At 45.7% G+C, this 27,784-nt stretch overlaps 1 protein-coding gene across 1 annotated transcript; it reads left to right on the top strand.

Moving 5' to 3' along the window:
• Nucleotides 1–506: 506 nt before the first annotated feature.
• LOC128711982 (protein vein) lies at nt 507–26,067 on the top strand. Its single transcript, XM_053806875.1, has 6 exons — nt 507–1,782; nt 20,526–20,694; nt 20,804–20,931; nt 21,085–21,199; nt 21,707–21,807; nt 25,982–26,067. The coding sequence occupies exons 1-6, from the start codon at nt 507–509 to the stop codon at nt 26,065–26,067; spliced, it is 1,875 nt and encodes a 624-aa protein (XP_053662850.1).
• The last annotated feature ends 1,717 nt before the right edge of the window (nt 26,068–27,784 follow it).

Raw genomic sequence — 27,784 nt, 5'->3', positions numbered from 1 at the left:
ATCCGAGCCAGTCCAAGATATCGGGAGGCACCCTAGATACTGGAGGTTCGTAGTTGTGTGCGAGTGCGCGTTACAGTTGCGTGGCTTGTGCGTGTTCAATTCCGTCCTGCGCGTGTGCAGACGATGCGGACAGCTGTGGGACAGCTGTAACACTCAATGCAAACGGTCAGACAAAGCTCGACATCAACACGTCCAACAGGCGGAACGTCTTCTTCAAGAAGATTTAAATCGCCAATAAACAGTATTCGTTGGCAGAGAGCGTCCTTTAGGGCGTGCTGGGTACCAACCGTTTAATCACGGGACCCATCGAAAACTCCATTAAGAGAGACGTGCGTTAGGTCAACAATCTTCAATAGCATCCCCTCCAAACGGTACGTTCGTTGGAGCATCCGAGCGGGAGTCCCCACAGTACGAGGACCTCCTACAGGTGCATAGAACCAACCCGCCCAACATAATATTTGCAAAACACAAAACAAAATACATACCAGTCAAACTGACGAGACGCCATGTACTTACGCAAATGGAGTCCAGTAAAATATTTGATGTACCTATGGCTTGCAATTCTGGTTTGGATGTTCTCTCGGTGTGATAGTGCCGCCACGATGCACCTGGCACCGCCACCGTACCATAGCAGCGGCTACCAGAGCACACCCGGTGGCCACTCCAGTAGCATTAGCGGCAGCAGCAGCATTAACAGCATTAGCAGCAGTAGCAGTAGTGGTAGATATGTTAGTGATAGCAGTAGAACAACACCTAGCATTAGTAGTCGCGCACCCGCGGACGGTGCGCACCGGGTGGAAAGTTTGGCCGGCGGTGCGATACCGCCCCGGTTATATGATGCACTAACACACCCACTGCCACTACTGCCCCGGCCGAGCCGCGCCACCAGCAGCACCGGGAGTCAGTATCCGGGCCGCAGTAATCCGCAAGCGTCTGCAGTGCAGAGCCTTCGACGCAACAGTGCCAACACCAAATTGAGCCAGAAGGAGCCACACTTGCCCGGCCGGCACTTACCAAACCAATTGTACCAAATGCTGGCGCCAGGCCGCACGGTTGCCGTTGCGAATTCCGGTGCGACTGCTCCGTCCAAGGGAGAGTCATCCACTGATAGCAGTAGTATTATTGGTAGCTCAGACGCTACCGTAGCGGAACGTTCGTTGCAACAGCAATGGGCTGCGGAGATGCGTCTGAAAGGTGAGCGACGCCGAATACACCGGAGGCGCTGGCGAAACAGCGGAAATCCTCTAGCCATTCGCAACCGGAGAGACTCGGCAATACCAACCGGTGGGTACGGTATGAGATCGTCCACAGCCGTCAGCCAACGGCACACGGTAAGACCCCAGCGAAGAAATGGTACCGGTGCGGGTGGTTCCGGTGGTCCCGGCACACGCCGGTACTGTTCCGCACGTGATCCGGCGACGCTCGCATTTGAGGCACCGATGGTATGCGAAGCGAAGGTAAAATCGATGAGCGATCGGCGGCCCGCCTTTGCCGCTACCTTCGAGGTGCTGACGGTGTACAAGCTGCCACTGAAGGGTCACCTACAGCGGAGCCGTACCTTGCGGTTGCAGTTCAACCTGACCACCACGAACGATTGCGACATCTTTCGGGGGAAGTTCCGCGAGCGTGGCTTCGTGCGCGAGGAGCTTGAGCTGGGCAAGGTGTACTTCCTGTTTTTGAAACCAAGTACGGGCTACATCAACTTCACCATCCTCGGACAGCCGATTCGCAAAACCAAACGATCCGAGGCCGGAGTGCTGCAGGGCGTCGACCCTAAATACGGTGAGTAGCTACATCATTTATTCCAAGTTTGCGAGATATGTCTGGAGGGTTTTACACTTTCAGAATAGGAAATCGAAGTTGAATATAACGACATCTTGTCGTTTTTGTATGATATTTCCGCAAAACTTGTGTGTATTACTTTGTCCTTTTGGGTATTAAAACCCAGAACTCCTCAGAAGCTCAGCAAACCGCTCTGCCATTTATTTCTGACTGACGCACGATGAGACTTTGACTTGAGATATAATATTCGAGTTCAAACTGCTAGAGTGCCATTTTCTCCTCTTGATCGCGCATTGTGCTGCTATTTTAATCCAAACGCTTTAACTTCGCCCTTTTTCCAAACGGCGCCACCCCATTCCCGAAAGGCGCGGATTCAAGGAACACAGATAATCGATTTGTGCGTGACATATGCGCTGCTGAAAGACAAATTTTCCGGTCTGATGACATTGGCACCGGGACGTTTTGCGATGCACAGCGGCAACAACACACCAGAACGGATGCATTGTCAACAGCAGCGTTGCGCGAAACGTACGGGAGAGCGAGCGTTTGTCAAAATTAATTGCTAGCAGAGTTAATAATTTTCCGATTGTTTGTCTTGGCAAGTAATGGCGGGTGTGATCAGCATGTTTGTATCCACGATATAAACATTGCGACCCTGCCTGGAAAAGCGCTCGACGTCGCGCGTGAAGTGCGCGCATACACGGCGATCGCGACAGGAAGGGCGATCAAACACAAACATACGCTAAGAAGCGCTTGGTTGATGCGCGCACGCAACGCGCAGCGAAATTGGATGGAAGAGGGCAAAGCGCGCAAGAGATAGAGAGAAGAAGAGTGAAAGAACGACAACGGTAAGATCGTGAAGATTGCACACTCGACCAACGTGGGATGCATTTTAGTGGCGAAAGAGACGAAACGGTTTCATACTTTTGGGACGGGCGCACGGATGCATCGGGGAAGGTCAGAAGAAGGCAGTGCGGACTTGGGTCTGGAACAGAACGGGAGAAAAAAAAATGCACAGTAAATCCTAACCGACCAAATGTGGAATATCAGGTGCATGTTGTCGTTTACCATATAATAAGTCCCCGGGTCTCGCGCGGCCGTGGGTAAGTTTAACCGCTTGTCCGTGTGTGTCGTGCAAGAAGCGCATCGTCAGGCAGCGAGAGGGAGGAGAATTACACTGCGGGGACATTAGGGGGATAGCGAGAGGGCCACACAGTACCCGGATTGCCGAATATGGCCCGGGCCAGGGAGACTACTACTGCTGCTGCTGGTGTTGGTGGTTGCACTGTGGCTCAGTGTCGATTTTGTTATGGTTCAGTTTGGTTCGCATCGTTTGCGAGTGGATGGAAAAGTATTTAGAATAATCAAGAAGCATTAGTAGGTTCCTTTATCTTTGTCGAAAAGTAGAACACACCCCCCGCCGACCATAACAGTTCGCTACATGAAATCAATTCAAATGAACAGTATACGATTCTCGGGAGAGAGAGATTCAGTCGAGATAAGATTTGATCCCACAACCTGTGATGTGACAGCCTCAGAGTTTCGCACGATGCTATGAGGTCGCTCATGAATGAACACTTTAATTTTCATCAAAAAGAGGCATCTCAAGTACGTACTACTAACGCTTTGAACGATTCTTAAATGCAGTACTGTGCTTTATTTTCTATTACCGAAGCGGTTATTATGTAAAGGGTACCTATTGAACTGAATTTAATTTTTCGCTTTATTTTTCCATGCACTTTTCCATCCACCTGCCGATCTACACGAGAAACAAGAGGGGGATTTCAATCTGAGCACAGTGTCTCACCGAAGTCTCGTGCGGTCTCTCCACCCAGTGTGTCTGCGTGTGTAGGCCCTGGGGGGGGGGGGGGGGGGGGGGTGAGGTGGGTCTACGCAGCACCCAGACTCCGTGCGACGGTGGGCTTCTGTTTTTGTTGCAGTCCCTTTTGCGCGGCCCTTTCGGGCTGATCATGCGAACAGCCGGCCACAGCCGATACGATTGCACCCGTTTTGCGGTAGGGGAACGGATCGCACGTAAAGCCGCTCTCTAAAAGCACCGACCAGTGTGCTGGCCACGACTAACGGGGTCTTCTTGTGTCAACTTTAGCGCTGGGTTGCAGCACGACTGAAAGGGCCATGGGAAACGATCCGAGTTGCCGTCTCTGTCCTCACCCGGTTCTGTACGCCCGGTCACGGAAGATCGATCAGTTTGTGTAGGATTGCGCGGATGGTTATTAAAGGATGGAATGTATCCCTACGCATTAGGTCGCGCACGGCAGTCGTGCGTTAATTCGTGTCTCTTGCTCTTAACCAAATGAAGAACAGCAACAGATTTTCCACCACCCATTTGCACAATGTGCTTTAGACACCATCAGCGCAGACACAATCCAAACAGAACTGGATCAGTTCGAATTACCGACGCCGTCTGTTTGTTGTGACAGAACGCAAACACGTTACAGAATACGTTCCAAGGCAGCAATTCAATCGGACAATTTCCAAACAACCGAACCTGTACGGCTATTAATTAAGCCATGGATTGTGCCAACCGTGCGCGTCGCAAAGACCGAGAGACGTCTGCGCTGAAAAAAAACGCGAACAAACAAACTTTACGTGAAACCACCATTGCCACCAATGTCCACCCACATCCCGACGAAAAGTGGAGGTGGGTGGGGGGAGAAGTCCGTGACACGGGAAAAGGAAAATGTAGATCGTGCCTTCCGAGTTTTCGTATGGCCGACCAACAAAAAAAAAAGCACCCCCGTACGGCCCATTGCCTTTGCGCTGACTAATTATAAAATCTTTTTCACGAGTTGAAATTTTTATTTTTGCCCATCGTGTGTTGTCTGCGGACGACGCGTTGTATCGCGACGCGCACTCGTTTTGTTCTCGATTGCGTTACACGGACCACGATCGGAAGATCTCGGTATGGTGAAACGCATGACGGGGAGGAAGGTTATGGGACGTGCAGGGGGCAGTTCTGTGAGGAAAAATGAGGAAAACCCGACAACGGATGAGTGCCCAGTGAGATGCGTGAGTACGGGTGAGATAAAAACAGAGCACCCCGGTGAGCGCGGATGGAGTGCGAGTGAGTGTGTGAGCGAAATTTTGACGGTCGAGAGAGTGAGATCCGCGCAGAGTGAGTGAACATTATTCTCACCTGCTGCGTGCGGTGCGGGAAAATCGTTGTGTGTAGAGGAAAACCCGAAACGATCGTAGTCGATTCTAGAGCACTTTCCCAGCGACGGACTCTCTCGGTAACGGCAATTTTGACACCTTCTCCGTGTGCGGAGTTTGTTTTTTTTTTGCCACTTTCGTTCGCCTTTCGCTCATTCGGTGGCTTATGCGAAGATCTATTCCGCTGGTGACTATTTACCGCGTCCACTGAACCTGCGCGCTTGCTATTTGTTTTGTTTGTGTTTCCGGCCGTTCACCGTGCGACTGGGCGGTAAGGGGAGGTTACACGCGGTATGTAACCGAGGAGATGAAATTAAGATCGAGTTTATACCGATGACAAACGACTGGTAAGCAATGTCGAGTGCTGCAACCAGAGCGACAAATCAACCAAACCGACCGATCAACGCGCGTTCGATTTGTTGCTTTCCGTGGGTTGGTGGCCGGCATTATGGGTGGGAAGGTTCAGAAAATCTCCTTCTCATTTGACTCTCATCCCCGGTGAACAAAATAAAAGAAACAGTTTATTGGAACTGCCGCCACGATAGCGTTGGTCGATGCCGTGCGAAGTTGGCCGCAACTCTGCTGGTCCGCGATCAGCGTTGCTGTTTATTTTGCTTATTCGACTTAGTTGCAATACATTTCGGGGACGTTATGATTGTTGACGTTATTATTTACGTTTACGAAATGTGAAGACTTGCCTTCGTGAAGACGAAGGAATTGCCTTCGCGGTTGACGTTTTGTTGGTATATGACACCAAATGTCGTTCGCTGTTTGCTTATTTAAACGCTGCGATAATAAATTCAAGCTGATAAACGAATTATGCATGTGCAGCAGACAACCTAGCGTTTGCTTCCCATGGAATCGCAGTTCTCAAGCATGACATCTCAATAAACCACCCTTATTGTATGTGAGAAATGCTACATTCTTCTACATTTGAAGCCTCCAATTGCCGTGATCTTTAGCTCTGCGCAATCGGAGCGAATAAGAGCAGCTCTGACGTCATCGCCCATCCCATGCCAGTAAAACATCGGGCGCGCACGTACATCCCCATCTGGAACATATTCGTTAGCACAACCTCTGGTGGTGGCTTTGGCGGCATACGTCGGCATTTTGGGGTCTTTGTGTTGCACGACGGTTAACTAAGCAACACCTATCAATCGTACGGCCGAGCGCCGGAAACCGATCCAGCGGGACCGTTGTCCGATGTTACCTTTAACCCCCGCGGGGGTCTCCCCCAGATGCACTTCACTCAGCGCTTCCCTTCCCGACCGAAGCAGTTTTTTTGCCACCGAACGCCTTTCGCGTGCTGGTTGTTTATTTTCCCGTGTCGAAGTTTTCTTCGGACTGTGGTGGCGGCATCCGCCTAACGGTCGGTTCACCGTCAGTCTCGATTAATGGATCGTTTCCCAACAACAACGAAATAAATACCCCTTGGAAAGTGAGAGCCTTTGGATATCGATAAGATGGGGGTTTGTTTTTTACAGCCGACCGACTAAGACCACCTGTGGGGTGGTTCTGTCGGCACTACCCATGGCGCTTCCGTTTTCAGGTGGTAACAACGGTTCAGGATTCCCCTTAGCTCAACTGCATGTTTATCGTAGTGAGTAGTGCATTTGTTTCGAATATGTTTCGAATCGTTTCAAGAAAAAATGCACTTCAATCAATCGCACAAGAAAGAATACTTTTGAAGTTAATGACTTGAAGTTGAAGATTTTTTTACTCAAATCCCAAACCTGGTGAGTGTCAAACCTTGAACGCAATTCCCACACTTTCTTCTAGCAGTAACGCATGATAAAGTTCCTTGACTGAAAACGCATTGAAGGTCTACAGAGCTTTTCTACTGATTTGAAGGAAAAGTCTTGCGCATAACTGTTGTAAAATTTTACAAAAAATATACTTTTCCCTCCCTTGGCATTAACAGGCTGTTACTATTTTGGTTCATCATGTTACTGTTTAGCACAGAACCGTTACACTCTTGCAAACACTGTTTTCCTTGCGCGCAAATAAAATATTAAACATTGTTTCATTTACACCTCTTTTCACCCGAGAAGGTGATTTTTACACTCAAAAACTTATTCGTTTTATGAGAAATAAAAATGTACACTGCAATACAAAAAAAAATCACGCAAATGTTTTATTTATAAGCGCAACGCAACGCGCTCACGGGCTTAACAGTAAGCTGGTAAGGTTTCGTTGAAATCAACAAAAAAAAAAACATTATCTACTATCTTTCACCACCCCACGGCAGTAACGTTTAAGTGAAATGCAATGTATTTGCTTTTCTTGGAAACCTTGGAAACAGGGTTCGAGTTCTTTATGAATTTTCCATGCTTCTTGCGCTTTCTTTTTTTTTGCTTTCCGATTAAAATTCTCTCCTTTCTTGCACATTACACACCTATAATTGCTGCAGACATTAGACGGCATGTGCGGTTTTCCACAAACCCAACACCCGAGATCCGATGGCGGGATACTGTACCGGACAATGGCCGTCGGGGGTGGGACGGAAACTGCCAAACGGCAAATAGCAAACGGCCGCCAATTCTCAAAACATCAGCAAACCATCAGCTAATCGACCGCCGGCTAGACAGCCGTCCAAACAAACACTCGCACAATTGTGGAAGATTAAAGCCAGAGGTGCGGAAGCTTTGAATTGCTTCGTTGGGAAAGGTGTTTCCGACGCATATCGCCACGGACACCCATCGACCACGCGTCTGGTCGTGTTGCCACTGCTCGGTTGGTAAAGCTGTTGCGCTACTTTTAGTGCAAGATTCACGGCCAGAGCATTCCAACTTTGCAGATGGTAGGTGCGTCCTGTCGGTTCAAAACGGAAAATCCGATGTTGCCCAACTAGTTTCGGGCTTGGGACAATGTTTATTTACTATGCGCCGAGATGTAGTGAATTGATTGCTATATATCAAGTGTGTACATATCTATTCCAGTTACTACATCACCACGCAACGCATTGAAACCAATAATTCTTGATAATAGTAAATTTATTGAACGATTAAAGCAATTTCGTTTTCACTATACGATTAAGGAATGCAAGAACCTGAAAGGCAATTCGCAGCTCTGCGATAACTGATCACCCCAGTAGATCAATTTCAGAGAACACACAAGGGGAATCGTCCGAGTTGTAGAGATCATCAAGATCATGATGTAAATTGAGAACAAATTTGACAACAACTTTGTACATAACCTAAGATATCCAGAATTCCAACCTCCTCTTGAAGGCTGATAACATCAAACTGTTGGTTTAAAACCCAGAAATACCTAAGTCCTGAGTTTTAGACCAGCTTTTCCTGAAGAATCCTTACATTGTTTACTGATATATGATGTCCAAAGTCTTTGGTTCAAATGTTAACTTCAACGTTAGATGAAGTGGTTTGGAAGTCACTCAAGAATTCTAAAGATATTTAAAGTCTATAATAAACCTTGGTACAGAGATACCTGTTGAGTAAGGTAATATATGCAGCAAACGTGTAATACCTCGGCATGACTACCCATTAAACCATTCATATTCAGTCGCGCTCCAATGTTTTGCTGCCAAAAAAGAGACACACACTTCTGACCCGAACCAAATTCGATCACCGTACCGGCGTACCGCACTATGCGATATCTCGGTACATACGATTTGGCTCCACAATTTAACCTTTTCCATCACCGTACCGGCACACGCTTGACAGCACCCGATCGGCAACAATTGCGCGTGGGAGCGCAAGAACAAAACACAATGCACCCGAGGGACGCGCTGTGGATCAAATCTCGAATGCCGAACAATGTGTCGTCTCTTCAACTCATCAACAACGACGAGAAGTGAAAAAAAACCCTGCTGACAAACCACCATTTACCATTCGTTTCACTTGCGGTTGGTCAGTTGTGCGGGTGCTCTCGTCTGCTTCTTGTATCGCTCTTCGTGGCTCCCCTTGTGGAGTTCGTACAGAGAGGTGGCTAGAGGTTGTCCTATGCTCTGTTTTTTTTTGACTAACCCTTACCTATCTGCCTCCCACAATCTGCTCATTGGATAGCCAAGGGTTGGAGAGGATTTGGCAGAATTTTGCACAAAATTTGACCACCTTCCGTCGTCCGCAACTTCACATCCCAGAGAGGGAGGCTAGGCGGTGTAGCATGTTTCGGAAATTCGACGGAAGATATAATTAATTTGCCGCTGATGTTAATATTGTCCGATAATCTTCTTACGAGCGTACGCTGTACGGACGGGTGAAGGAAGCGGGTCCCAATCGGCTACAGCCATTTAATACCGGAGACCACCGGCCGGGGTTTGTAATTCGCAATGTTTCGTGGTGTTCCCCACTTTTTCCATGTATTTTTTCGCTTAACCGTCCGCAGCCTTCGCTCTGTTGCTTCCGCGGTACCGCGATCGTACCAGACACGCTGGAACCTGGTGCGAATGGTACGTTTCGTTTGCTCCCGGCTTTTGCGGGAGAGCTGGTTACACCGGAAGTCGGTGGAAAAGCAGTGATCGTCGTTGCCGTTTGGGTCGGCCCGGCCAAAGTTTGTGATCGTGTTCCGCTATGTTGCGCGCTGTTTCTTCTTCTCCCGTGCCATTTGCACGCGTCTTGCTAGTTTCTTCCTCACAGCTCGTGGGAGTTCTTTCCACCGGCGACTAACATTTCGGCAAATTTCTTCTTCCCGGTAGCTTGCGCTTTCATTTTCCCTTCTACATACCCGAGCCCGTGGAGGAGGGCCGGTTGGCAATTGTTTGCGATTTTTTTGTTGTTGATACATTTTGCTGCTGTTGTACATTTTGCGATTTCATTGCCAAAATGATTGAAGACAGCAATCCCTTCCGCTACCTTCCCACCAGAAAGAGCGATCGGGCCGGGAGAGCATCTTCATCACCGTCCCCCACATTTGGCCACGCCAACGCTAACCATCACACATCGCGCTTTTGCAGCGAGTAGTTTGTCATTAATGACCGGCCGGCGGATGCTCGCAGTGGCAAAAATTGCAAAATCGTTACCGCGGCAGTGCCGCTGATGCCGCCGCTACCGGCCGGAAGTAGTCACGTAACGCTGGGTTTTTGGGCGCTGCTAATCACCATGACTGCGACCGGTGCGGTCCGCGTACAAAGGGTTTAACCAGTTTTGCCGAAAAATAGGAGCGCACTAAGCGCAGAGCAGCGAGGCCGTTGGGATATTTTTTTTGTTTGTTATTGTTCGTTTTTCCTGTGCTCTGCATGCTATCGCAGAAATTATTTTTCGCAAAGCTCCTCATTATGTTACGGTTCTTAGGGGGGGGGAGCAAACAAATTAGCGAAACGAGTTGGAATTCTTAAATATGAAGAATCTAATTCTGCACTTTTTTGGAGTATTGTCTATTGTTGAGCATCTAGACACCATTTTCTTCACCAGGAATCATCAGGAAATATTGTACAACTCTATTGTACTACAAGGAAATATTGTGCTTATAATTTTTATTATTGCTATATTCTTTTCGAGCGAAATCGGAGTGTGTCTTCAATTAGATCTGGAATTCTTCGTACTTTCAAAATCAAATGAAATAATATTCTGAACAAAGGCAATGATATTGGAGATATAAAGATTATTCGATCGTGAATGTGAGATCAAGACAAGTTGCTGTTGCTTGTTCTTGTTCATCTCGTAGAAAAGATCTATATATTTAGTAAAGTTCAATGATAATTACCAACGTATTAGCTACGTTTAAAGGTGATCTGCACCATCTTGTCCTATCCTCAAAATAGACCTCCGATTTATAGCATTTATACATTTCTGGTGAGTAAATGTTAGTTTGTATTACGTTTTAACTTCGTTTTTAACCGCTACTACAATACAGAAAGCGTCGAAGTTTACTTCTGATGATTGTAGCAATAAGTCAATAATTACTTTTTCTTAGACCAAACGACAATCCACAATTCCGCTCCGAATCCAACAGCTCAGGGGGGATCGACTAGAAGCGACATGAAGACTCCATCAACTCTGCACTGCGGCGGTGACACCTTGTGCGAATTTTCTTATTTGTTTCCGTTTTTCGGGTCACCTTTTGTGGCTGTTAATTTTTGCAAACTTAAAATGGCTCGCTTTTGTTTCCCCAATTGTCGTAACCGAAATCGCGTTTTGGGAACATCAAGATTACTATCGCGTGTGTGTGTGTGAGAGAGATCGTCTGTTTTTTTGCTGATCTCCCGTGTGTCCGTTAGTAACTTCTTTTTGTGGACATTTGTGCAGCTACTGGGCTCATCGTGGGGAGCGCCCCCGAGAGGGCACCATTGTTTTCACACTTCAGTCGGTTTTCGCGAGTGCAACCGGTAGTTTTTCCGCGTCCCCATTCGATCCCACTGTCATTAATACAGGCAGTGGGATTAGTACGAGAGGAACGGAAGAGAGACTGCTCTGTGACATGATGAGCATCCCAAGGTGGAGAAATAAAGTGTAGAAATACTCTAGCAAAAGTACAAGTTTGCAAAAACTTCCACTTGCAATCCCACGGAAGTTTGGTAGTTTCATAGTGCAGCGAAAAAAAAAGTTCACCAAACTTCATTACACACAAAAAATGGAATATAATGTTAGGCTAACAAAACAAAACAAAATAAAAAATGAGCAAACATTATCCATCCAACCGTCTAACAGACCGTCTGTACGGGTTGTGTTTTGCTATTTTGCAACATTTTTTTTTCCTTCCCGCTCCCCGTATTTTTCATGAGTTTAAATTTTGTTTATTTTCCCATAAGCATTGAAATAGCAGCAAAAAGTGCTTCCTCCACTCCGCGGAACCCGATCCGATTAAATCATTTTTCCACTTTGCGTGTACCAAGTGCCTGACGTTGCTTTTCGTTTCGTGTTTTTTTTTTTGCAGGAAAATAAATCTAAACAATAAAACAAACAAAAGAACTTTTCCGAACCGAACTTTAAGACATTCAATTTGGCTGATTTTTGGCGTTTTTTTTTCGTCCTACCGGAAGTCGTACGTTACGAGGTACGTCGAGTAAAACCGCATCGATAGGAATTATTTTTGGTTCCCCTTCCTATAGGGCAAATGTGCGTATGCGTATGGAATTCGAAATTGATCCCACTGCAGACAAAACTTCTCGCGCGTTCCAGTTGTTGCCGCTCGCTCGGCTTTTTTTCCTTACGTTTTCCTAGTGGCCAAAAAGTGCCACCAAAGCCATTTCTGGCCGACGCTTCCATACATCATGGTGTCGGGTTCTATTATGATGCCTATAACTTTTGGGCGATTTTGTTCTTCGGCTGCATACCGCACGCTCCCTCTCTTTTACCCTGCCCATGGCGAACGGCAGAAAGGGGGACATGGGGAGATGTACGGCCAGAAATAGTACGGCAAGGTTACGAGTCGACTGACCATTCCCGTATCCGGAAAGCCGACGGTGGGAGTGACAAATGAATGAAAAGTGTCGCGTCAAGTTTTTCAAATTGATTTACGTTCGTTTGCATTGAACGTAAGTCATTGGCATACCGGGGCTAAGCTTACGTAGGTTTGGAATTGTTTACTTTCGATCAGCCGATATACGCCGATGTACTTGGCGGCCCACCAGGAACTATTTGAAGATGCTTTAAATCTTGTTTTTGCGTAAAATTTACCTTCAATATTGATATTTCTAAGCATCTAGTAGCTCCTCACTTTTGGTAAAACCTCAAAAAGGGGCAATTAATTCCATACGTGCATTGGCCATAATTGGAAGCGCATGGCAGATCGCTCCAAATGTGCCAGCGTCTTTTTTTCTCTTTAGCTGCAAATAATGAATGGCACTGTTGCATAATTAAACACACCAGCTCACACCGCATGCACAACTCATCATCAGAGCGACACGAAACGATATCCCATCGGGGGTCGTCTATCGAAATCCACCGATCCACCAGTGACCCACGAAATCCAACAACTGCTCGCGCCCGCCAAAGCACCGCCGGACACACTCTGTGCGGATCTGGCAAAAATCAAACAGCGTCCATGGCGAACGTGAGCGAACGAGCGCGCGCCCCTTGCACATTCCAAACGCGCAAATCTTGCGCATGAATTCAACCGATTGAACGACTCGCCGGCAATACGCAACACGCCTGGGGTGGGTGGCAAACGATACGGTGTGAGGTTACACATTTAATTACTAATGCAGAAACCTCGCGAGCGCTTTGATGAGCGGTGCGGTTCGGCGCGCCATGCCAAACCGTGCTGGCACAAGCACGGACAGGGATGCATTCTGCGGAGCGATCGCTTGATCGCCATTTGCGTTAAAGTACACAGCATCCATACACGCATCTTCTTCTGTAGGTGTGCATGTGTTTGTATGTGTGCGTCTGTCATTTTGATCATCTGGACCTGCCGCCCCGTTAGCGATGGAACGATGGGGAAGTGATGATGGACGAGATGTGATTGCATCGAATCGAATTACCAGACACACCACTGCCCTTCGGTTCGAGGCTCGCGTATCTTCCCCGGCCACGAATCAATATCAAGCATTGTACGGTGTCTGCCACGCCGGAAGGTCACACACGAATCACTGTTCTGCGGTGCGTTAGTGAGCGTCCACCGCCACCAACTTGTTTGCGGCCGCCAGGTTCCGTTCCCGAACGAGAAGAATTGACAGTTTTGTCATGCTGCCAATTTGTCACCAATTACCAGGAAACCGCTCAGGGAACCGGTGCGCCACACCCGAACAAACCATCAAGCTGCCCATCGTATCTGGTTTTTGCCCTCCCTTTCAGTACTTGGCTTGCCAACGAGTTCGTTTAGGAGACTTTTTTTTTCTTGCGGAGAAATTTGAGGTTTTTCTACGCTGCGTAGGTTTCATTGAGAATTTGGCGCGCACTGTACACACCGCACGGACGCTGAGATGACGCAAGTTTTGCACGAGCAAACACGGCACCATCCGTGTGTCCACCAGAAGCACCCCCAGAACCCGTAGTACGTCAAACACGGGTTTTTCCTGGCGTCATGTGGATGCGAAGGATACGCGGTTGGAAGGACTCATACACTTCGTAACGGTGTTACACCGCTTGATCGGTTATTTATTGCTGGCGAGTCAATATTTGTTCTAATAACACCCATTACGTGGAAGTGGACGTTAACCGTCGCGGTTGAAAGTAGGTAGTGCCCTCACAGTTTAAGCAAACTCGTTAAAGGACGTGGTAGCAATGAGACGAATCCCCCAATGCGTGATCATTTCATGTGTAGATGTGAGATAGCACTAGCGGAACCGCTTGGTAGGGAAAACCCGGAGACATCAATACGTGCCCCCCCATACAAGTAATTTAGCAGCATTCGAATTTCTGTCCATTTTTTTCGAAACCAGACATTAATGGAGACCGATCTATGGCTAGAGCAGTGTCGTGTCGTGGTGAACTCTGGTTCGCTCTGCTTTTGTGCTTCACCGCCCCAAACCCTCCTTAGTCATGTCAACCCACCACCCTTCGGTTTTCCGTCTAGTGCACGCGTTAAACAGACATGCCAGCGCGAAAGGTCCCACGTACACTCACGCGTACGCACCCAGCCCGAGACGCACTTTTGGTTCATAAATCACAAAAATAGACAGCCATCCATCTCCAACGTTTCCATCCGGCTGTGGGTACTGCGCACACACACGCGCGCTCAGACACACCCGCAATTTTCCCTGCCATTTTCCTGCCGGCGGTGCCGAGACTACAACGGCTAGACGACGACGGTGCATAATTGGTTTTATTTTCGTTCAAAAGATCAGGCAAGCAAAGAAAAATAGCAGCCCAACCATTCCGCCCTGCAGGCGGTTCGCCTAACTCTTGAGACTGTCTTTCAAAGAACGACACACATCGGGGCGAGAATCGGGAATTGAGAGTGATCTACTGGTCCGCGGCAGCGACTGGCCGGATGGTCTGGATAAGCCGCTCGTGTGCGACAGCGCAAGCATCTGCGATGACAAAGTAAACCCCTTTCAAGTCCGGACCGTGCTCCCTATCATGTGCAGCAAGGGTGAAGGAACTCTTGCAGTACCCCAGACCCATCGCAGCAGACGTACCTTTGCCATAGTAATGATTGCCAAAAGAAGCAAAAAAAAACACACACATACACCTATAGTAAAATCGGGCAACTGATGAATTTATGAACTACTTCCGACTGCTACCGACGATCGAGCCCCGGATGACTAACTAAGGTGTCCGCGGCGTCTACGGTACGGATCCTTGATGGAAACCCTTCGCTCACAGCCGCGTCGGTGACTGAAATAGATTTCGTGATCTGGGAACCATATCTAACGCCGCATGGCGCACCGTTGCGGGACGCGCCTTTAGCGCGAGATGAATGACGACGACATCGTCTTGAACTACTGCCAAAGTGGCTACCCGTCCGTTCGGTGTAAAAAGTCGCCAATTGGCTACTATACCTCTGTAGCAGGTCCGCAAGGGTACCATTATTGTCTGGAGATGGGTTTCTGCACGATGAACACGAACGTACCATGCGAGTAAAACACACACACACACCATCTATGTGCGGTGATCTTGTGCTTTGTGGTTGCGGAAGGGGCCAATGACATCCGCACGTCATGTTAACTGAAGGTGAGTACTTGGCTCTAAGTACGCCAAATTCATTCATCATTTAACAAACCTGGCGCTGCAGTCGATGAGCGTACCAGACGCAACAGTACCGCGCATCATGATATCTTGAACTTAGATATGCACCTTCGGACCGCACGGATGTACGGGCACGGATCGGGGAGTCGCCTGTCATAATGCGAGCACAGAGACTGGGAACGCAACCAGAGACCGAGACTGCATTTCGACATTGGGAACGCAAGGCAGGTCGAGTTTTCGGTGGTGGGTTTAAATGCATCTTCCTCGCCCGAGTTGGAACCATATGATGGGTGGCATCAGATCGTATGGCTTTCAATCAACCAACGCTACACACATCCAGCCATCTCTTGCCGCCTCTCTCTTCCGATGCAGGGCAAAACCGGAGGCAAGATGAAATCGATATCCGTGCCGTACCAAATGCGTTCAACACCAGCGTACCGGAGTGTGCGTCGTATATTTGTCATATATGTCTCTGCTTTTTGAAGATGGTTTTATTTTGTGTGCCGCTTCACTTTCATTCCCGTTTTATTTCATTCTGCCAGCAACAACCAGACGTAAAATGCTAAAAAATGAATACAAAACAAAAAGACAACAACATTAAAACGCGTGAACGACGGCACACAAAAAAAAACCACACCAACGTGTAGTGATGGGACCCACCTGTCCTGTTCTGGTTCTATTTTGAGCTCCGGTGCACTTGGCAATCTTGGGTCGTGTCTTTTTTTTATTGTTTTGTTGTTGGCTGCGTGCGGACAGACGGATGGCAACGGGTAGCCGTAGATCTTCCCGTAGACATTGCGCGCAACATTGTAACGTGTGCCGTGTGTGGAAGAAGGCGGGCGCACACGGCGGATGGGTTAGGGGTATGCAAATGGAAATGCATTTCGAATGATTGCAACAGCATGCTGATATCTAGGGTAGGATTCGGCTATCCGCGCTTGCAAGAGATCACATCGAAGAGTGACACAAGCTGCGGATATACACGTTTTCCAAGAACATGCTTTGGATTAAGCGATTACACATTTAAGTGAATGAGTAGAATAACTTATTAATCCCACATACCTTTCCGTCCTACAACGTATTACTTTCTTTCCGGTTCCCTTACCACTCTCTTTCAACACTCTACCAAATGAGGATCACCGAAATGAGTCTCAAAGTACTAGCCGCGAGTAGCTGGAAAACAGCGCCCTCTATCGTCAAAAATCGAAGATTTTGCGTTCGTCTTAAAAAATAAATGTAGCATTAAGTTTTATTATATGCATAGCTATTCAGCGTCCTCCACTTCAAAGGAACATCTGGTAAACTTTCCAAAATCATTGCACTGGTAATCAACGCAGTTACAGCCCAAAGAATTAACCAATCCCCAAGGGAAATAAGAATATCTTCGTATATCTTTGCGGTTTCTTTCTCTAACCAAAATTTTGCGAGTGCTGTCCAACCCTTCTCATGACCCTGTGAGCCAGCTAATAAAATCAACCCAAAAACTCATTAACCTGATAGTGATTGAGCAACAATTTGAGCTAATTTTCCTTTTACAAAATCACACCAATAGCCATTTCGTTGCTGAGCATATTAATTCGTATGTATTTCGTTAATGTTCCACGCACCGTACACATTTTACATACATTCCGGCGCAGAACACTAAACGATCATAAAGCATGCATATCTTAACGAAATAAATAATCTCTTTACTTTCGTTTGCTTCGTAAGCACCCAACCAATTTCCATGATCATTGGAGATCCAGTGAACCGTTTCGTCCTTCCACGGGTTTCGGTAGAGTGTAGTGAACTTTTTCATCAACATGTTTCGCCCATATCGGCACAATTTTTGTTTATACTTGCCGGATAGGCTCGGAATACTCAACCAACCAGAAGACGGCACACGGCCGGGCATAAGCCATCAATTCGTCCCACCCAATGTGCAACAACATATCTCGCGTGCGGAACCGAGATTCTGTGTGCCATTCCTTTCTCCCATCCTCCCCCACCAGCACCTGTCCCCGCGCGACGTTCCGGTCTAACCTTTGAGGTTACAGCAATTGCGATAGAAATGGATGGTTGCTTGGGATTAATGGGGCGCACTTGAACCTTTCCAGCACCGCACGGACACAGACACAGGGCATGGGGGGTGGGAGGGTTGGTGAGGCGAAAGTATGAACCTGGCGGTATCTGGCCGGGTTCCGCGCTGCTAGTGGCTTGTCGCCTTCGGTACCGTGTTTTTGGGAAAGGGCGTAAGAAATGTGCCGCGAGAGCGTGATCGGTGCGCGAGCTGACGCTGGCGGCATTTGGCAGTGGCCAAATAAACAAATCATTGTTTGCAAATCGCCTACAGACACACGCACACGTGTGTGTGTTTGTGAGTTGGGGCATGACGTGGAACGCTTAAGCACTGGGGCCAGTTCGGTGATCCGTTGCCGATATGCTACCGCAGGGCAAGGAGCGAACGGCGGCCGTCGTCAGCACTCGCCACCGAGATTGATCGATTTCAATCTATATTCATTTCCAGTTTGGGTATTTTTATTATGCTTGCAGTTTTATTTTATTCTACTTCGTCCGCCCGCGTTTATTTATAAGTTGCCTGTTTATTCCTTACATTTTACAGACGGTGGGATCGTTTTACTTTTTGCACCCAGTCTGGGGTTTTTTTTTTTGTTATGAGATGCTTTGTTTCATTTGTTTATACCAGCGGTAAAAAGGTGCCGCCATACAAACGGTTGTTTTTTTCGTTATTTTCTTGTTGCATCATTTATTGCCGCATAATTTCGCTGGCCGGCGTTGGCGACATCACGCCGAAAAACGTTGATAGGGTTTAACATTCCCATTCTGCACCCAACAATCCCCCAATCCCATGCAAGCATACGCATTTCGTTTCGCGCCTGTCACCCTCGTCACATTTGGTTGGTGGACTTGTTGCAGAACTTTATAATATATTTTAGGCGGCATTGTTTCAAAAGGCAAACGAAGCGAAGCCGAAGAATGTGGACGGCTCGGAGTGCACTTTATGCGCATAAAGCTGTGAAAAGATCGATCGATGTTTATGCAACGCGGTGAACTTGGTGGACGAGGGGTGGAGGAATTTTAAACACCACTTCCAGACAACGACCCTACGGGAGAGCATTTCCATGCCTGTATCTCGTGTGCTAGGTATATATTTGATCGTTTGCTCATCAATCTCTAGGTGGTGTTAATGTGTCTGAAGAACAAGCGTTTCCAGTACTTGAGATATGGAGTATTGGAGCTAAATTCCAAGGAATCCGTACCACCTGAACCACCTTAACAGCGTGATACACCTTATTTCTTTCCATTTCGGGTTTTGTGATACACTTCAAACTTTCTTTCAACCAATGAATTATGCGCTCACCAACATTTGCGTCAAAGGCTGCGTGCATTTTTATTATACAGTTCTCATGTCGGCGAATGGTTCAATCAGTGTTGGGCTGAGGTTGTGAGCTCCCTTTGCTGGTGGGCAACATTTTCCGGGGTGTGAGCCCCGCTAAATGTTGGCCAGCCTTTTTTTGTCCTTGTCGATTTATGGGTTCAGGCAAGTAAAGATATCCGCAGCGGTGCCCATCACCACAACAACGATAACGGCGGTAGCGTACTCAAGAATTTGCTGGAACATCTTGAAAACTTGTGAGGCAAAACGTCTATGACTTTCGAACGACCTGCCGAACCACGTTTTATACGTTGGTGGACACCGTTAGCCACGCACACGCGTCTTACCCCCGCGTTCAGGGTGGAATTTTCCAATCCCCTGTTGTTAGCACAAGTGTACCGTGGCCCGCATCGAGAGCTCTAGATTTCAATTCCCCCGAATTGGACCGACCCCGACGCGCCAGACACGGCAAACAACAAGTGGCAACGTGTGTCGCGCTGGATTATTGGAAACATCCCACGTCAGCAATACGCACCGACTCGCAGAATGCTAGTACAGGTGATGGTGACAACAAGCGGTATTAAAAACGTACAGTCAATCAGTACAGTAGCAAGAAACTGTGTTGTCTTAGCATGTATCGGAAACCCCTCCATTTAAAGGTCGCAAAATTTCTCCAACAGCGGAGCTAAAATAAAATCTCAGATGTTGACTACAGTACTCACCGATTGCCCATAACATACCCATTATAGCCGGTTAAAACCGTTGACACTTAATACTCTTCGCTTGCTGCACATAAAATATCTTAAAGCAAAGAGCACTTGACCACCAATTCACCAATATTTACGATCGTAGTCGACCATTCTTGCCGCGCTGTTCATAAATCATCGTCCAGCAACCGGGCACGGCGCGAGTTTTTTTTACGATCTCAACTCAAACTCAACCCCGTCATTATTCCATTTAGCAGCGGCACACTCGCACTCGGCCTTCGTATGCCGCTGATGATCTCTCGCGATCATGAACCAATACGGTTCGGTTCTGCGCATCGGCCAAACATCGTGCGTGAACACCAAGTTCAAAAACCTCATCAAATTTTGCGTATCTTTAAACTGTTCTTTTCCCCAATTTTACTGTCCGTGTCGAGCGTAGTATGCAATATCTTGGAGCAGGAAAATTGGAAACTGTCTTACGATCGAAGTTGAAGTATTGGGGGTTGAGATATGTTTGAAAACCAACAGATTTAAAGGATATTTCAATAACTGGGACAAGCATATTGAGTTACAGAACTATAAGAATGTTCGACCTACAACAGCTGTTGATTTCGGACCCGAAATCGAACATCTGGGAAAGCACAGACACCCTTAGATAGTGCGATCGAAAGAAAAAAAAAACCAAACGTACACATCCATCCACGATATGCTTCGAGTTTATCGGGTTTTTTTTTCGGGGTATCGGGCACAAATCTTCTGCTTCTACTCTTGTCTGGGAGGGAAGTCGTCGTATCCGCAAAACCAACCATGTAAGCCGGTGCCGGAACAGTCAGCTTAACGGCATACTGGGTGGAGTAAATAAATATTGCAACCGAAAGCACCCAACACAGACCCGGTCTCCATGAGCGCTCTTTAACGTATGCTTTCCTTTTCTATCCCTCATTATCCCGTCAGGTACCCGGCCGGCGATCCTTTCCATCACACCCAACGTGACACGCTCCGAGGGTAAACGGGTACGGTTGGTGTGCAAAGTCGACGGTCAGCCACCGCCGAAGGTAGCCTGGTTCAAAGATAAGCGGCTGATCAACCGGAACGCCACCAAGTACGGCCAAGTGCATCTCAAGTGAGTGTTAACAGCCGCGCCCAAGCTGCGATCGGACGCTGGCGACGGTGTTCCCGGCCGGTATGCATTTCTTAATACCTCTTTTTCTCTTCGCACCACTCTTTCGCAGGAAGCGGTCCGAGCTGACCATCTTTAACGCCAGCACGTCGGATGCTGGAGAGTACGAGTGTCGGGCTAAAAATAGATTTAGCAATTCGTCCGTCTTCAACTCGACGCTCGTTACAATTACCTTGCCAAGTAGGTACCCGCGCTCCCGGTGGGGGTGGCGTACAGTTCGTGCCCCGTCGCAGGGTGCTTACCAGAATGTCGACACGTCATATGCGTCTAACTGTCACTTTACTATCGATCGTACTAATCGCACTGTTCGATCACTGTTCACACTCTTTACAGAATCGACCACTCCCGCGAGCCAAGTGCGGCCTTGCCCCGACAGCCATCAGTACGACTTCTGCCATAATGGCGGCGTTTGCTACAACATTTCCAGCATCGGGGAGCTATATTGCAAGTAAATATATGGCTTGATTTTTTTATGGCGGCGTCTACTAACAGCTAACACTTACTAACCGTTTACAATCACAAACTTTGAAAAACCAATCATACAAACAAGGATAATGGAGGGTTCATTCATTCACTTAAATGGAGCATGAGCTAAAATGCAGCATAATTGTGACACATTTGCAATCACCACTCATCAATAGTGTTAAGTGACAACTGTCAACGCATGAATCTCCATTCATGCGTTGACAGCTAATGAACACTTGAAACGCTTAAGGCAGTTATACACGATCATGGCCTGCTTTGCCCCACATTATGAAGTTATTTGTGATAGATAATATGCATTTTTAAAATTCAAACACAACAACATACATACATTTAGAACTGATTTTAAATTTTTGCCCGTTTAGCTTAAGCTTCATATTGAAATGTACTGCGCGGAAAGAAGTACGGCTTAGTAGTACGGTAACACAAATCCACTGACTTTGTACTCTCGTTTATCACTCCGCCTTTCCAGCTGCGTAACGGGATTTTCCGGCCATCGGTGCGAAAATAAGGACAGCAACCCTCCGGCTTCGACGCACAAGCAGCGGGACTGTACATCACAGCGATACGCAGGTGGTTATTATTGCTAAATAAGGCTTTATAACATCAACCAAACCCGAAACAAAACAAACAAACAAAAAAAAAAACAACGCGATTAACGCGATTACTGCCGATGCAGCGCACATGTGCAAAATGTGTGAGGTGCTAGAGAAAAGGCCGGAACGGGAAATGTCCGTCAAATGAACAAAAATTAGCGAGAACAACAACCAGAGCCAAATCACCAAACGACAATTTAGATCCACCTGTGGGTTCGATTAAAATTTGCCAAGAAAGAGAGAGAAAGAGAAAGAGACCGGAAGAAGGATGAGAAAGGGTGTTAGAGGGGGTTAGGGTGGAAAGGAATATTTCGGCCGACGCATTTCTTACGTGACAATTCCAGCACTCTGCATCGGTCTCTGCACACATACACATACATACCGTTCGATACCCGATTTCCTCTCGTGGTGGCAATTAGTCAGCGATAAACCAAAAATTAACACTAGTAGAACTTCGTCTAGAGGTAGGGACCGGATGGGTACAACCAAGTAATATCCGTTTGCTGGTCACCGGCCAACGAAACCGTCCGAGAGCCAATCGGAGAGCTGGAGTACGCTACTTCCTTTTCGGGATTTTCCTAGCTTTTGAAAGTCTCGCGATGGTCGTTTTGTAAATATATACCAATTGTACAGAGAGCGAAAGGTGGAACACGTGCGCATCAACTTTCTAGCAACCATCCAGGACGATACTGCAGAAAAAAGGGGAAGATAAATAAGGAAAACGGTAGCTCACATGCTGTACGCCGGCAAACATTAAGCAGCAAAACAGCAACAACACATCAACAGCAAAATTTGGACAGCTAAAGAGAAGAAGTCGTAAAAGGCAAAACGAAAGAAACTGTGCACTACGAGAAGAAAATGTTGATAGTACAAATTTGTGTATAATGTATAAAGTGAAACTTATTTATTTGTTTGTTTACATAAGAAAGCACCCAGAAATGGATGGAGCAATCTAAACCGGACAAAAAATTCATAGCAATGTTATTGAAAAACAAGCAAAACAAAAATGGAAAATACAAACAGAGTTTTAGTTAAATTTAGAAACAATGGAAAAAAACACTCCTACTTTTGCAGGCAGAATAAACGCAAACATATTATTAAAAAATAAAACTTAAAAACCGAATATTATCCCTATTTCAATGCATGAAATGAAGGAAATCGTCCAACCGGTACATTAACACTGAATTATCAAAATAACATTCCAGTTCTGTTGGCAAACGTGAGCTAGGAGCAATGATAAATTAAAAAAAAACACACATCTTTTAGAAGAGGAAAAAAGGAAAAAGAAAACACACACAATACAGTTTCTAATCGGCAAATTAGAAACAAATTAGATTGGAATTTGTTTTGGAAATTAGACATTGTAGAAAATGATGGAAAACTCATTTCTAAAAAGTTTTGAACGCTGAAAGTTGTGTTAAGATTTTATAGGCACCGAAACGATTAAAATATTTCCATCATGTTGTTATAACTTTTTGTTTTTTTTTAAATATTACTTCACATAATGATTAAATTATAACACGCCGAATAAATTAGTCTCGGAATCAAAGGGCTCCCGCAAAATTCCTACTCACAGGATTTTTACTCTATTAGCTCGACACAACCACACACGCACAAACACACACACACATTTAACAACAGCAAAGTATTTGTAAAAGCAGGGAACTGAATGTGGCCGTCTTTTATTTAGACAAGACCCAAAATTACAAGATCGGTTTCGGGAATGTTCAGCTATCCACACAGCTCGGAAATAACCTGCACCGGGTGGTGTGGTGTGTAGTGCTACTCATCCTTTAATTATTCACACTATCAACGGTCTGTAGGACTTAGTAGATCGTTTGCATATTCCACGTTGGCCATCTACTACTAATTTGTACTGCCTTACATTGCCTACGCCCAATCTCACACCGTGGATGAGAGGAAACAAAAAAATTAATTATGCGCCCAAAATCCACAAACGCGTCGGATGTGCCGTCCCTATCGCTTTTATGGGTCTCCCTCCCTTAAGGTGTTGGTTTTTGTGCTTTCTTTAGTTATTTCATCCCTCTGTAGCAGCCTTCAGATTGAAACGTCAAAGTTGAGTATCGAAAAGTTCACCCAGGATAGTGAAACGTGAGTGTAACAGGGGGGAAAAATGGAAAATAAACAACTATTTTGGGGAAGAAAAATGGCTAACCGCGACAATAATCTTTCAACTTACAAATGTTACCAACACAGATTGTTGTGCGCAGAAAAAACAGTGCAACGATGAACAATGAATAGTACTTTCGGAGCAAGTTCCATTTGGTTCATTATGGCTGAAATGAACTTTCACGATAATAGCCGAAAGTGAGCGAAAGCATGACAGGACCTACAACGTGTCCTCCATCAGAATAAGGCAGAGAAGTGTTCACAATAAATAGCAGATTAGCTAATACGTTTAGAATCTATTTCTTCCTACTGTAAATAAAAGAATAACGAATAGCAGAAAAGAGAGTTTTATCTACGTTTTCCTTTTGAAGTTTACACAAGAAAACACGCATGAGTATTATTTGAAGAAGAAAAAAGCACAGTTGCCATGCGATTATTCACATATAGAGGGGTAAAACGCTCTACATGTGTGGAATGTCTCAGTGGAATGTCTGAATTTTGTATTATTGAACAGTAAAAGTAGTGGAATCGTAAGGATCGAAATTAATTTAGGTGAAAATGAACTTATATGAGAACAAAGAAGGGATATAAACGAAAAGGCAGAAGCAGGAGAGAGCCAGAGAGAAAGAAAGGCCGACGAACTGAATACTGTCGAGTGTACATGGATTTATACGATCACGGAAACCAATCGCCATTACCGGAGTTATGAGTAACGCGTGGCTACAATAAAACAAGGTTAGATCTGTAAAATTAAAGCAATATGTTTCTCTCTGTTCGACCGTTGCCTGACGGGCGTTCACCATCGCGAATCGATAGTTTCCGACGGGGGTTTAACTTTAACGCTGGCTATTTACCACTTAGCATGAGACAATGGAAGCAACACGCGTTTCAAATCGCTAGCAATAACACTGCAAAGGACTCGCACAAAACTCGTGCAGCGAAGACTGATGCAAAGCGCTCAGATGCTCAGATGCTCAATAAAGGGCAACTTGAAGGCAAACGATTGCCGTACCATCCCCGCACGGCCACCGAAGGTGAGCGACTCTGACGTTTTGTTCAAACCCACTTAAAGCTGTCGCAACTCACTCTGTTTTCTGTCTCGCCTGTTTGCCAAAACAACAACACCTTTCTGTCACTTCTGTCCCACCGGTAATCTTTAACACAAGCAATACCAACTCACTGTGTAAATATGTTACTACCACCTGTGCTTTCTGTGTGTTTCTGTTGTAAATAACTAAGCGATACCTTTAACCAAACTCTGTCATTCCCAATAACGACCCTAAAACATGTTAAGGGATATTATAATGGCCATAACATAACCACGAATGCTTGCAAGTATGTAGGTGTGTGTTTAAATTTCAAATCTGAACTTAATTAACAGTAGAAATAGCTTAACAAAAGTTGATTGTAGAAAAATGATAACAAACAACAAACCTAAACAAATTTCATCAGTATTATCCTAAAAACTTTCTCGTGGTAATACATTGTGTCGAAACGTACGTACAACGTCTCTATTAGGTGCATCCCTTATGCGAAGGCAAATATAATTAATGCAAGAATTAAAAACCTTTTAAATAAAAAAAAACACGTAACCAACGAAGAAAACTATTCAATGAGTAAAGCAAACACTGGAAAACTTCATTCTACTTACGGTACGCAGAAAATAATGCAACCGAAGTAAATAATAGTAAAACAAACTAAACGGAAAACTGATTGTTGTAAAACTTCACAAATGCATCCACGTGAACAAACTATGACCATGTCACCGGCGTGTCACGATCACGACAGAACAATTCGAAAGGCAATGATATCCTTACAGAGAGCATGTACCATCATAAACGTTACCGTTTAAGGTTTTCCTTCTCACTAACAACGGCTTCTCGTTTAGCAACCATTCAACCGAACTAATCAACTCTGAAGCGCCCCTCTAACGTACCCCGCCCTTCAACTTGTGTCTTTTGACTTTCAACGCAGCCCAAACTACCGCAACTAATGTGCGTATTTTATCCCATCGTTCACAGGACGCCTGTACACCGAATGTATGGACTTTTTCGTGATGGATTCCCCAGCACCGGCAATGTACGAGTACGATGAAGAGGAACATTGATTCTTGTGATATGGCACCTTAAAAACAAAAGCCTGAAGGACTGGAGCGAATATATAAGGCTGCTGTAGGCGGCAGTTGCACACTTCATTCCTTCCAAACTCTACACGCATTACACCCTTACTTACGCACACAACACAATTGGCCAGTAAACTGTTCATGCCATGGTACTGCTGCTGCAGAGTGCGGTACTTCAACGACAGCGGCAATAGAGCAGTAAATAGCAAGTAAAGAATTATCTCTGTGCTTTCGGTGTCAAAATGATAGGGCGAAAAAAGGTATCTCTAGTATCGTAAGCCTATATGCTATAAGCGAGCAAAACAAGTTAAGTTTTAATTGCCTTCATGTAAGACGCGCACAGTAACTTTAGCAACAACAATAACAAAAAACACACACAACACATTTAAAATACCAAAGAATGTATATAACTAAAGACAACGCGTTGACTAAACGTTCGCGTACGAGAAACATTATTTAATCGATGTCGCTAAGCAAGCCTTTTGTTTGTGTTAACTGAACGGGGATGATGGGTTACGCAGAAAAGTAAGTTAATAAATAAATTTGAAGGTAAAACTGTATTTTCACAACTGCAAACTGTGCTTTAAATACAAACGTAAATGAAATTAAGCTTGTGTTAAAAACAATGAATAGGAAAGAAAATGTGTCCAAAGTAAGTACTACAAACATTCTTCATTTTCACGTATAGCGAAATAGAATCAAACAACCTTTCGAATCACGTACGAATATTCAACAGTTTGCGATGGAGGCGCATGGTACATCATGCGATGACACGTGTCAAATGTATTACAAAATAAAAATCCATCGTAATCGTGACACATGTAAAGGAGTGAATTTATGTGAAAAAAATGACATTTCACAGCATACAATGTCATGAGAAATGGTAATGTAACTGATGAATGGTAGAACCGTTTCATAGATTTGAAATTTTACCAAAATTGCAGGGGTGTCGAACTCCCTCATTTCAATTGAGGTCTGACTTATTCAACAACACGTTTCTAGCAGTCAACACATCTAAGTGATTCTAGCAGAAAAACTTGAAGAAGTGCAACTTTACTGTTCCGCAACAGGAACCTTACAAAGGTAGATATCTAGGGACCTACAAATAGAGATGCTACAGGGTAAAGTCTGTATTACAGATTTAAATTTTCACTTGTATAAATGTTATAAATACAATCATTGGCGGGTCTAACAATTGGGTCCACCGTGAAGGGAGCTTCGAAGAAAATGGTTATATACAGTTACTCATGTCACCAATTGTCCATGGTCATTTAGAGCTGCTTTTTGAATTCGACCAGTTTAGGACCCGGAAGGAGCTTCAGTTGCCAGTGTAAATCGGATTAGTTTAAAATAAGAATTACATGAATTTAATAGCACGAAAGAAACAATTAATAAAACCAACCGCGAAATTTAATAATTTGCAAGCCACGCAGGACACATATTCAACGTGTCAACTTGATTTCATAAACCTGTTCATCACGAGCTGCCGAACATCAGCACCTGACAGCAAACTTCTCCTTCAAAACTGACAGCCAATCAACTGTCAAAATAACACCAACAATAAAACCAGTCAATCCCGACCAAAGAAGACGTTCGGATGTGTAAACCTGTGTTGTGCCGCATTTTTCGCATAGCAATGAAATTTTCGTGAACCCGTGGGTGGCCTATATCCGCGTGCAGCACACAAAAAACCACAAGTCAC

This window comes from Anopheles marshallii, chromosome 3 (genome assembly GCF_943734725.1).
Source record: "Anopheles marshallii chromosome 3, idAnoMarsDA_429_01, whole genome shotgun sequence".
Classification (NCBI taxonomy): domain Eukaryota; kingdom Metazoa; phylum Arthropoda; class Insecta; order Diptera; family Culicidae; genus Anopheles; species Anopheles marshallii.
The sequence above is the reverse complement of the archived record's forward strand: the minus strand, read 5'-3'. Positions and strand labels throughout refer to the sequence as shown.

Coding starts and splice junctions, on each gene's coding strand:
- LOC128711982 (XM_053806875.1), top strand. CDS start 507: ATGTACTTACGCAAATGGAGTCCAGTAAAATATTTGATGTACCTATGG. Junction 20,932..21,084: donor CGTTACAATTACCTTGCCAA/GTAGGTACCCGC, acceptor CACTCTTTACAG/AATCGACCACTCCCGCGAGC. Junction 21,808..25,981: donor TACATCACAGCGATACGCAG/GTGGTTATTATT, acceptor CATCGTTCACAG/GACGCCTGTACACCGAATGT.